General features: G+C 31.2%; 1 protein-coding gene across 3 annotated transcripts in view; it reads left to right on the forward strand.

Moving 5' to 3' along the window:
* The window catches only part of LOC145287757 (nardilysin-like), a 118,628-nt gene that overhangs the window by 13,216 nt on the left and 91,978 nt on the right, over positions 1 to 13,434 (forward strand). For all 3 annotated transcript variants that reach the window (XM_080135538.1, XM_080135536.1, XM_080135537.1), the window contains exons 3-5: positions 843 to 1,047; positions 4,861 to 4,942; positions 10,363 to 10,463. In XM_080135538.1, coding sequence (XP_079991664.1) covers positions 843 to 1,047; positions 4,861 to 4,942; positions 10,363 to 10,463 — 388 coding nt within the window. The remainder of the gene's footprint in view (positions 1 to 842; positions 1,048 to 4,860; positions 4,943 to 10,362; positions 10,464 to 13,434) is intronic.

Below are 13,434 nucleotides of genomic sequence, written 5' to 3' on the forward strand. Positions count from 1 at the left end.
AAGTGGGCCACCTATATCTATTAATATTAAATTACTAGTAAAACTAAAAGCTACAAGTTTGTTTTTACATTTGAGAAAAAGTATTTACATTTTATAGTAAAACGATGGGAAAAAATAATTATTAGAGTAAAATATTTGGTTATTTATAAAGAATTGGAATCGTCCCATCACTAATATATGTGGAAATGTGTTCAACTATTTTATTCATACGAATCCTTTAATTTATGAAGCTCATAAAACAAATAAATGACTAAAAGTCTATATTCCAAATTTCAAGATGTTGACCATCTTACTGTTTATTCCTTTAAGTAAGCTAACAGCACTATTCTTGACAGCAGCTGTTTCGTAGTGCATACATATATATTGGTGTTGGGATGATTAATCCGAATCAAAATCGGAAAAATCAGAGCTTTTTGGGATATTGGAATCAGAAACGGAATCAAAAAAAAACTGAGCCCATTTTTTTCCGATGCCAAAATTGATTTCATTTAATTATCTTTTTATTTGATTTTGGTTTAAAAAAACATCTTCCACTGCTCATAGTAATGATAAAATAATGAATATTTATTGATTTTAAACTTCCAGTAAGACTAAAATCTCTAGCTCACCCACACACAAGTGTGTTTTTACGTTTAAGAAAATATATGCACAGTTAAGATGTGTTTTACAGTAATCAGGACAAAATAACTCTTTTATAGTTAAATATTTAGATATTTTTAAAGAATCGGAATCAATAATTGTATCGGAATCGGGAAAAATATTGAAATCATCCCATCACTAATATTTATATATATACGTGTGTGTATAAATTTTACCAATGTGTTTATTTTTTCTGCTTATAGAATTGTAACTTTGCGCAATGGCTTGAAAGCGTTACTTGTATCCGACATCAATGGAACCGATGACTATTGTGACGATTCTTCTGAAAGTGAGGATGAATCTTCCGATGACAACTCCAGTGTTAGCGAAGCGGATGAAACCTTTTCCGAAGCAGGGAGTGATGACAGCCACCGCATGAAACAAAATACTGTCGGCAGCAAAAAGAAGGTATGCGTTGATTCTTTCAAATTTTTTTTGTCGAACATTTTGTTTGGGTTGTAATAGTTGCGTCTCGATGCAAGATTTGTATCAAGTTGTTAAGAAATTTAAACTGTCGGATGTAACATCGCAGACGAATCATTAATCAGAGATTTTGAGGAAACAAAGATTTAAACCTGAACAGTATAGGGAGATATATATAAGATAACAGGAGACTTTGATTGTTTGGTCACATTGAAATAATAAATAAGAATTTTTTTGTTAGCAGATGCAAAACAGTTGGGGTAGCAGGGTCAGTTAGTAAGGGAAGACCAAAGTGAGAGAAAGAGGGATAAAGTAAAGACCTGGCCAGAGATAATTTAGTTTTGAAATCAATTTCAAAAAGCCGTCCAACACACGCCAGCATGTTAAACTGAATGAACTGGTGACTGAATGGATGTAAGTGTTTGGGTTAAATGTAGAACAGTTGAGATAGCAAGATCAGTTGGCAGAAGTAAGTCAAAGAAGAAATTGAAGGAAATGGAAAACAGTAAGGATGGATTTCAGAAAAAGAGGGATGGATAAAAACCTGGTCAGAGATAGGTTAGTTTCGTAGTCCAACGTATGCCAGCATTGAAAATGAAGATAAAACCAAATATGATGATGACAGTATTCAATTTAATCTCAATTCCTTCGGAAGACACAATTTCATTTTGCAGATTCATATTTTTTGATTTGGAATTCACTTTTCTTATTTTTTAATTTGAAGTTCATTTTTTTTATTTGAAGTTTACTTTTTTTTATGTTTTGTGATTCAGAAAAAAATTTGGATCAGGAGACGATTAAATTTCTGACCATTCTAAGTGCTTTGTAAAGAAAACTATCACCAAATTTCTAATACGCTTACTGTAAGAAACTAATTCTTGAAAGAGTTAAAGAAACCAATGCCAGAAATAGAATCGGGCCACACAACAAAGAGGTAAAAAGCAAAGAACGGAAAATGTTTGCCTTTTCAATTCATCAAGTACAGCAAATACTATTAGCTATCCTGACCCAGCATTGCCCGATAGTGTAGTGTACTTGCAATTTATTTTACTTTTCTCAATTCCTTCCACAAAATACTGGGTTTGAATTATTTTCATATGGCTGCCATATAAAATGACTTCTTTTTGATTGGAACAGAAAAATAACAATTTTCAAAGAAAAAGATAAATAAAATTTCAGGAACGATTTTGGTCAGAGCACGGTTGAATTTTGGATCAATCTAAATGCTGTGTAAAAAAAAAAAAAAAATCAAATTTCTAATATGCTTATTGCAACAGAATTAAAACAATCTTTTATCGAAAATCGCTCCAGACAAGACATGAAGCCACTTTATATAAGGAGCTAAGAAATATTACTTAAAGGTCAAAAATTAGTCAAGAAATCTATATAGATAGATTCCAGCTCCAAAAGAAAACGGCAGTTTTTTTCCCCCATTTTCAGCTTATTCAAACCAGAGCACCTGATATGTCACGTCCCGTCCGGTCCCCTCTTCATACTTCCAGTTAGATACCTGTCAAAACATGCCGCGATTAAAATTCTCTGTTGTTTACTCCACTAAAAAGATAATTAAATTAGATAGATAGATAGAAAGATAGATAATTATATAAACAGATAGATAGATAATTAGTTAGCTAATTATATAAATAGATAGATAATTATATAAATAGATATCTTATTAGATAGATAGCTAATTATATAAACAGATAATTAGATGGATAATTATATAAACAGATAGATAATTAGATAGCTAATTATATAAATAGATATCTAATTAGATAGATAGCTAATTATATAAACAGATAGATAATTAGATAGCTAATTATATAAACAGATATCTAATTAGATAGCTAATTATATAAATAGATATCTAATTAGATAGATAGCTAATTATATAAACAGATAATTAGATGGATAATTATATAAACAGATATCTAATTAGATAGCTAATTATATAAATAGATATCTAATTAGATAGATAGCTAATTATATAAATAGATATCTTATTAGATAGATAGCTAATTATATAAACAGATAATTAGATGGATAATTATATAAACAGATATCTAATTAGATAGCTAATTATATAAATAGATATCTAATTAGATAGATAGCTAATTATATAAACAGATAGATAATTAGATAGATAGATAATTATATAAACAGATAGATAATTAGATAGATAGATAATTATATAAACAGATAGATAATTAGATAGATAGATAATTATATAAACAGATTGCTAATTAGATAAACAGATAGATAATTAGATGGCTAATTATATAAACAGATAGATAATTAGATAGCTAATTATATAAATAGATATCTAATTAGATAGATAGCTAATTATATAAACAGATAGATAATTAGATAGATAGCTAATTATATAAACAAATAGATAATTATATAGATAGATAATTATATAAACAGATTGCTAATTATATAAACAGATAGATAATTAGATGGCTAATTATATAAACAGATAGATAATTAGATAGCTAATTATATAAATAGATATCTAATTAGATAGCTAATTATATAAAGATATATAGATAGAGAATTATATAGACAGATAGACAGATAGCTAATTATATAAACAGACAGGTAATTTATCGTGAAAGATTGGCAAGGAAGAGAAAAGGGCATCCCCCACTAAACCACGAAGTCTATTTTGTACTCTGTCAAGGCAGGATAGGTTGTTTAGCAGATCAGTTTACCCTGCTAAGAAATTACACTTAACATGCATGGAATATCTGGTGAATTAACCACTAGTCTTTCTATACTGGACAGGGTTCAAACTTGACTCTTCAATCTATTAGCTCCTGCACTGTCGAACAAGCTCCAACCTCTGTCCCATCACTGCAATGTGTTACCCTTGTGCTTGTATTCCAATTACTTTAATAGAATGTGCATTGCTGTTCCCCTGACGTAAATATCCTTGACTAACCAGACAAGCAGCAAAATTTTACGTTTTTACTGTAGAGGTCCGCCAGTTCCCTTCCTGTATCCTGCTTTCTCAGCTGAAAAGCAACAAAATTCCTTCACTGTCCCCCCCCCAGTGTCCTACTCCCCCAACTGTACTATCATGCAGAAATTTAAGTGTAATGTGGACACACATCATACTGCTCAACTCCCTACTTAAAATGCCCCATAATTTCACTCTACGATCTATTAATAATAGCTCCTTCACTATTGAGGTCCCTAGATGCCAGAAAGCCTTCTACTGTAATAGTTTCTTCTCTCAAGCTGCTAGATTTTGGAATTCCCTCCCTGTTTCCTGATTTCCCAGCTGAAAAGCAACAAAATTCCATGCCTTCACTGTTGAGGTTCAAAATTTTGCTTCCAGTTTCGCTTAGTATCCTTTCTTTTTTTTTTTTTACCCCAAACAAGGCGCATTGCCACTTTGGTGTAGGGGGCTACTATCAGGAGCAGCAACTACTGGGGCACTATGTTGGGATTTGGGCAGCAAGATGTCGGTTCACGTTGCACTTGAACTTCTGCATGTCAGTACAGTTGGGGAAGCAGGAACTTGGAATTAAATTCCAGAGTCTAGCAGTTCTGGGGAAGAAACTACTGAAGTAAAAAGATCTTTTGCATCTAGGGATCTCTACTGTGTGGGGGTGGGATTTAGCTGCCTGTCGGGTTTGTCGAGGGTGTCTACGTCGTGGGGGCACAAGTGTCTGCAGTTCTTTCTTTTTTTAGGACCAGCCCCCCCCCCCTCCCCCCATCCTCTCTCCTCATCCTCACTAGTATGTAATAAATATTGAATGTTGTTTTCTTTTTTTTTTTATATATTTTCAGGCAGCTGCTGCTCTTTGTATTGGAGTAGGAGGCATGTGTGATCCTCCTGATATCCAGGGTTTATCCCACTTTCTAGAACATAGTATGTATTTTTCTGCTTTCCTCACCAGCTTTTAAAAGTAATACTTTTTTTTTTTCATAAATATAAATATTTTATAAATAACTGAAATATTTTTATAACTTTTATAAGCAACAGTTTTTTTTTATAAACATAAATAATTAATTGAAATCATAATAATTGAAATATTTTATAACTTTTATAAGTAACAGTTTTTTTATAAATATAAATAAATAATTGAAATAAAAAATAACTGAAATATTCTTATAACTTCTATAAGCAACAGTTTTATATATATTATAAATATTTTATAATGATCCTAGAGTAGTTAAACACCAAACAAACAAAAAATATTTTATAACTTATAAAAGTTATAAAGCAACAGTTTTTATAAATATCACAGGACTCTATGGACAAATTGATTTTTAGTTGACCTTTGACAACTAAATATTTTCCTTTTTTGATAGAAAAGTTATTAGCCAAATAGAAAAGTTATTAGCCAAAAACACATGATTTTTTGGAATATGATATCTTCGTTCTGTGACGATTATGTATATAAAGTTTTTTTTTGTCTTTTTTTAATAAATGTAATTCTAAATATACAACAAATTTTATGTTGATACTTGAAGGTATAAAAATTCTGATTTTTTCAGATATTTTTTTAAACAGCCTTCATTAAAAAAAAAAAAGTATATTGTTCGATTAAACTTTTATTGTTTAAATAATTTAACTTTGTTCGTTTTATTAAAAAAAAGTTGAAAAAATATTTTTCACTCAGTAGTGAGCTTTGGAAGATTGTCAGTGAAAGAAATGCAATCGCCAAAAGATAAGTGTTTCATTATTTCTAGTCGCCATTTTGAAAAATCACTGCGATTGTTTCACTTGCAATATAGAGCCCTGTATCAATATTATAATATTATAAAGCAACAGTTTTTATAAATATCAATATTATGTATATTAGCATTTCAGCCCGGATTTGCCCAGGTGTTTGGAGGTGTATGTTGAGCAAAAAAAAAAAAAAGCGGTCAATTTTTTAAAACTTTAACCCCTATTATGACCCCTTAAAATTTATTGTTTTGGGCTCAAATCAAGTTATTAAGTTAGATCCATGTCCAAAGAACCTGTATCTAAAATTTCAAGTGTTTAGACCCAAAATTGTTGGAGGAGTTTGGTAGAGTTCTCAAAGGTCAAATCGTTGAACTTTGACCCCTTAACAGCCAAATTTCTGGCCAAAAACCGGTCACAAAGATTTTCCCAAATCTCAGTACGTTGTATATCAAATTTTGAGTCTGGAGACTAAAAATTGACAGTTATTGCGTAGGGAAATGTACACAGACAGACAGACACGTTCACTTTTATATATATATATATATATATATATATATATATATATATATATATATATATATATACATATCCTTATCTTTTCATATGTTCGTTTGTCATTTCTCCTGATTAGTAAAAATATACGACCGGTGGACACACATATTTTACTAACATTAAAACGATAACAAATGCGCAATTAAGATGTTGAAAAACAATACCGAAAAGATTGAAAGAACATTCAACTTTTATAAGCAACACTTTTTATGGTCCTTCTACACTATTGGAACGAAATTTCCGAAACTGTAAAACTGAATTTCACATGAAAACAATGGTATCTACATATTCCTCGTATTTTTAAGATGATTATATCCAAAACTTATGAAAATCGTAAGGTAGAAAATTATTTATTCAAGAAAATAGAATTTGAAGAACACGACCGTATTTGCTTATGTAAGACACAGGAGAGTTCAAAAGGGAAGTAATTTTCCGTTTCGATTTAAATAAGATGGCAGCAATTTTTCACTTGCTTACACAATTAAAATTTTTTTTTTTTTTTTAATAATTCAGTTGTATTCAGGTAATTATGACTGCATAATTTGGAAACTAACATTGTAATTTATTAGAATTGACAAAAAAAAAATCAGTAGAAACCATTGTTTTTTTATTTGTCAACTACAAAATTTTGTTCTGCTAGTGTAGAAGCACCGTTTTTATAAATATAAATATTTTATAATGACCCTAGCGTGATTAAACACCAAACAAACAAACAAACAAACAATATAAAGCTAGAGAGTTCATATTATACATTTTATAAATAACTGAAATCATAATAATTTATATATTTTATAAATATTTAATAATTTCTATAAGCAACAGGTTTTATAAATATAAATATCTTATAAATTTTATAAATAATTGAAATATTTATAAATATTTTATAACTTTTATAAGCAATAGTTTGTGTTTATAAATATATTTTATAATGACCCGAGAGTGATTAAACACCAAACAAATAAACAATATTTTATAACTTTTATAAGCAACAATTTTTTATAAATATCAATATTATATATATATATATATATATATATATATATATATCTATAAAAGTGAACGTGTCTGTCTGTGTGTCTGTCTGTCTGTGGACATTTCCCTACGCAATAACTCTGTCAATTTTTAGTCTATAGACTCGAAATTTGAAATACCGGGTACTGAGATTTGGGAAAATCTATGTGATCGGGTGTCAGCCAGAAATTTGGCTGTTAAGGGGTCAAATTTCAACGATTTGACCTTTAAGAACTCTACCAAACTCCTCCGACAATTTTGGGTCTAGACACTTGACATTTTAGATATAGGTTCCTTGAACATGGATCTAACTTAATAAAGTGATTTGAGCCCGAAACAATAAATTTAAAGGGGTCATAATAGGGGTCAAAGTTTTAAAAAATTAACCATTTTTTTTGTTTTTTTGCTTTTTTTGCACAGCATACACCTCCAAACACCCGAGCAACGCCGGGCACCCCTGCTAATATATATATATATTATCATTATTTCCTTTTTTATGTGCATATGTTCATTTGTCATAGTACCATTCTTCCAGGTTAATAAAAATATATGACTGTAGGAGGCATGATTTTACTAATATTAAAATGTTATAACAAATGCACAATTGAGATTAATGTTGAAAATAATCTGAAAAATAATACAAAAAAAAAATGGTAAATAATTGTGGTGGAAGAACCCAGTTCTATTTCATACCATTAATAACTAGTGTCCATATTATAAAAAATTTATACATAACTGAAATCAAAATAACGGAAATATTTTATGAATATTTTATAACTTTTATAAGCAACAATATTGCTTTTAATTATTTATTGCAAATAATTTTGGGTCATACGGATTTCAAACACCCCAAAATAAACTATAACTGTCAGCCATTATCTGATATTACACACACAGTTTAGCGAGTTAGCAGTCCCCAAATTTCACTGTGTGTGGTTTTGTTCAATTATTTACTTCCGGTCTTTCTTTGGACAGCCAATCTTCCTGCGATATTGAATGTTCATGCTTCAGAGGAACAAACATTTCACATAACAACATAATAAATGCATGCTTCGGATAACCTCCATGCTAAGCAAAGTAGTGTTTTCTCTGACCTGATATGGTTGCCCCCCCCATCTCTCTCTCTCTCTCTCTATATATATATATAGAGAGAGAGAGAGAGAGAAATAGAGATAAGTAATAGATATAAGTAATAATCAAAAAAAATATTGGAATTGTTACTGATTTTGTCCTAAATTACTGTTAGGTTTTCTCTCTGTTTCTCTCTCTCTCTCTCTCTCTATATATATATATATAGAGAGAGAGAGAGAGATCAAACCCAACAGAAATTTAGGACAAAATTTGTAGCAATTCCAATATTTTTTTTGGATTATTACTGATTCTGTTCTAAATTCCTGATTCTGATACCAATTCGAATTCTTTTAAAATATTTTAATATTTAATTGTAGAGTTGTCGTTTATTTTTTTATTTTCGGAAACCATGGAGTGTGTGCATATATTTTCGCAATCGTGATCTGTAGACTTGAGTTTTATTTATTGATTTTTATTTGAAATCAATAAATATTTATCATTTCATCATTAGTACCAGCAATGGAAAAGTAAGTTTAAAACACAAAACCAAAACAAATAAATGATTAAAAGAATCACTTTTGGTATCAGAAAATAGGCACATTTTTTTTCCGATTCCAATGTTGACTGCAATACCTCAAAAAGTCATGATTTTTCCTATCTGGATTCTGATTCCCATTAATCGTCCGAAATATAAAATAATGAGTGATAAGAGGTCTGGTGATTCTGGCAGTAACTGACTTGATGTGCTAGGTTTGGTTAGAATTAATATTGCCAACCCATTAATCAATTAATATTGAAAATTTTACATTATGTAAAGATTCCCAAGTTTGGACAAACAATCCAACTTAAAGTCAGAGGTTACATTTAGCAAAAACGTTCTAAATATAATGGCCTAGATGAAAATATATATATATATATATATATATATATATTTTTTTTTTTTTATACGGTGGTCACCACTTATCAAGGCCCGGAAGCCACTCAAGGATAAGGGTTATTGCAAGTACAGTACGTTAGTGTGGAGATTTAATGAAGTGTTTACTTAAGAGGGCAGTTCATTAGGAATTTGTTAACGTTGGACTTGAAGACATCCAAGTTGTAGTCAGATGGGAAGCAGGCAGACGGAACAGAGTTCCACAGGCGTGCAGTTCTAAGAAAGAAGCTTTGTTCATGGAATCTACGTTTTGATTTAGGCACAGATAAAGAGTGGGGGAAATTTTTCACAGTGGATTCAGCTAGACGGGTGTTTTTCGTGAAGGATTGGCGAGGGGGGACCAGAGATTGGAGTTCAGACGAGCACCTGCCATGGAAATAACGATAAAACAAGGATAGGCTCGCAACGTCTCTTCTGTGGGAGAGAGGTTGCAGAGTAGAGAAAAGGGCATCCCCCACTAAGCCACGAAGTCTATTTTGTACTCTGTATGTATATATATATATATATATATATATATATATATATATATATATATATATATATATATATATAAAATAAAAATTACAATAAGTTTACGAAGGTAATCAAAATGGTAAACTTAAAATATATTATAAATATTAAAGAGTTAATATTTACAAGTAAAATAAACTCAGCCAGATGTAAAAGCTCAATAAAACCGAAAAGGAAATAGAGCTTATAATATGAACAAATGATTAATAAAACATGTTAAAAGACATCTTGAAAAAGAGTTAAAAACATATTTAATTTTAAAAAAGGAAGCACAATATATATATATACATTGACTGTCATTTGGGCGGTCGGATTTCGTGCTGGCTTGAGGCAGTTGCCTGTCTAGCCGCACTGATGAGCTGTGAAACAGCGAAACAGTACTGTATGTTGATAACTATAATATTCCCTATCTTGGGTTGAGCATATTGGGAAGTGATATACAAATTGCTATTAGCGTATTAAACGACGCTCTTTGATAGTTGATGTTCCATTTCTAATTATCTAAAAAAAATTTTCTTGTTTTGTTTTTTACTTTCAGTGGTTTTTATGGGAAGCAAAAAATATCCTCAAGAGAATAAGCTCGATGATTTCCTTGCCCATCATGGCGGATATTCGAATGCATGGACGGATTATGAAGCAGTAAGTGTTTTAAGTTTTTAGTAAAATTAATAAAAGAATTAGCAATAACTCCTCCAATAAAGAATTTCTCGATTCTTGCAAAGCCTTTTACAATAAAGCTCTAAAGGACAGTGGTTACAAAATCGCATAACTCAACTACACTGAACCTGTCCCTTTTTAGTAATGTACCTAAAGAATAAAAATGATTTGGTTTACACACCCTTTTAACTTAGTGATAAAACTTTATTTGGGAAAAAAGTTTTCTAAACCTTAAGCTACATTTCTTGCCTAATAATATTTTTTGTAAAATATTTAATAAAAACACAATCAAATTAAGTTATTGTAGTGATAAAAAACATATTCCCGTGGTTATTCTGGTATTATTGACATAGGATCATATATTACCCCTTTTTGATATGAAGAAATTTTTTTTTACATGGAGGTCACCACTTATCAAGGCCCGGAGGCCACTCGTGGATAAGGGTTATTGCGTGTACAGTAATCAATGGGATAGTATCATAGTAATCGTTAGTGATGGAGATTTGATAAAGTGTCTTACTTAAGAGGGCGGTTCATCAGGAATTTGTTTATGTTGGACTTGAAGACATCCAAGTCGTAGTTAGGTGGGAAACAGGCAAACGGAAGAGAGTTCCACAGGCGTGCACTTCTAAGAAAGAAGCTTTGTTCATGGAATCTACGTTTTGATTTAGGCACAGATAAAGAGTGGGGAAAATTATTGCCAGTGGTTTCAGCTAGACAGGTGTTTACTGTGAAAGATTGGCAAAGGGGTATCAGCGATTGGAGCTCAGACGAGCACTTGTCATGGAAATAACGATAAAACAAAGACAGGCTCACAACATCTCTTCTGTGGGAGAGAGGTTGCAGGGAAGAGAAAAGGGCATCCCCCACTAAACCACAAAGTCTATTTTGTACTCTGTCAAGGTAGGATAGGCTGTTTTTAGCAGATTCTGCCCAGATGTGGCAGCAGTACTCCATCCAGCGACCTTAGCAACAGACTTGATGTACGTGTTCCACTTCAATTATTTACACAAAAGATAATATTAATTATCCAAATAATGACATATAATAAAAATAAAATAAAAATAATTATTAATATTATTATTAAATATAACAAAATATTATATAATAATAATAAAAATAATAAATTAATTAAAAGGAAATAACAATAAAAGATTATATAAAATAATATAAAAAGTATTACTTAAGAATTTGAATGTAAAACGTTTATTTTAGTGTCTCTAGAGATTTTCAAAGCATGGAACAAAAAACATTCTAAACCGTTTGTTCCCGTACCTTCTCTAGTGATAACTATAAATAGCGGATGACGCAAATTATAATCGGTTATAAAATGACGTTGGGACGTAATGAGAGGCGACCACCTATTATAACTCTGACCAAAGGAAAACACAAGAAAACTCGAGTTGTTAAAATAACAGATGAACCAAACAAGATACAGAGAAAAATCTCTTTCATCAAAAACTGGTAAATATAGATTTTTCTGAATTATATTTGACCAAAAAGCATTTATATCTAAAAGATCAAAAACAGACATTGCTAAAGAGAAATAACTAGAAAACAGAGTTATTCCCCTTACACTATTGATTATAAACAGCTTGTTAGACATTTGTTTTCTTGACTATTTTTGATTTCGTTTCTCTTTTTCTTTGTTAATAAAAATTTGTTTTTCTTTTTAAATTATCTTTTTTTTACTCTTTTATTTTTCATTGATATGTTTGTGGTGTTCCATTACTCCTAGACTAGGAACAAATTATGTAATATTTAATACTAACATTTCAGCCTGGCGTTGCCCGAGTGTTTGGAGGTGTATATTGAGCAAAAAAAAAAAAAAAGAAAATTTTCTTAAATTTGACCCCTAGTATGACCCCTTAACATTTATTGTTTTGGGCTCAAATCAAGTTATTAAGTTAGATCCATGTCCAAGGAACTTATATCTAAAATTTCAAGTGTTTATACCCAAAATTGTCGGAGAAGTTTGGTAGAGTTCTCAAAGGTCAAATCGTTGAACTTTGACCCCTTAACAGCCAAATTTCTGGCTAAAAACCAATCACATCGATTTTCCCAAATCTCAGTACCCTGCATATCAAATTTCGAGTCTGTAGGCTTAAAATTGTCAGAGTTATTGCGTAGGGAAATGTACACAGACACACACACGGACAGACACGGACAGACACGTTCACTTTTATAGATATACTAGCAGTTCCACCCGGCTTAGCTCGGGCCCTATGTCATAAGGTTATGTGCATATGTATATATATTAAAATGTGTGAATATGTAAAGTAATGCCTTTCTGTATAATAGTCTTCCTAAACTACCATAGAGAAAACACAGACAGACATTTTCACTTTTATAGATATACTAGCATTTCTGCCCGGCGTTGCCTGGGTGTTTGGAGGTGTATGCTGAGCAAAACAAAAAAAAAACGGTAATTTTTTTAAACTTTGACCCCTATTATGACCCCTTAACATTTATTCTTTTGGGCTGAAATCCGATCACATCGATTTTCCCAAATCTCAGTACGTGGCTGGTTACCTTTAATGCATCTAAAACCAAACTCCTATCTTTACATCATCAATGCTCTGATCCCCATCTGGCATCAATTGAAATGGATGGCTCTCGTCTAGGAGAAGCCCCATGTTTTGACAAGCTTCTGGGTTTGTCCTTTACTCCTGATCTGAAATGGAGCACGTACATCAAGTCTGTTGCCAAGGTCGCTGGAAAGATGGTGGGATCCTTCTATCGCTCCAGAAGATATCTCACTTCTGATGCAATTCTCTATCTATATAAAAGCCAAGTACGTCCAAGGATGGAATACTGCTGCCATATCTGGGTAGGAGCTGCTAAAAACAGCCTATCCTGCCTTGACAGAGTACAAAATAGACTTCATGGCTTAGTGGGGGATGCCCTTTTCTCCCCCAAAGAAGAGACGTTGCGAGCCTATCCTTGTTTTATC

This window comes from Euprymna scolopes, chromosome 11 (genome assembly GCF_053919585.1).
Source record: "Euprymna scolopes isolate OS-2025 chromosome 11, ASM5391958v1, whole genome shotgun sequence".
NCBI classification, from domain to species: Eukaryota; Metazoa; Mollusca; class Cephalopoda; order Sepiida; family Sepiolidae; genus Euprymna; species Euprymna scolopes.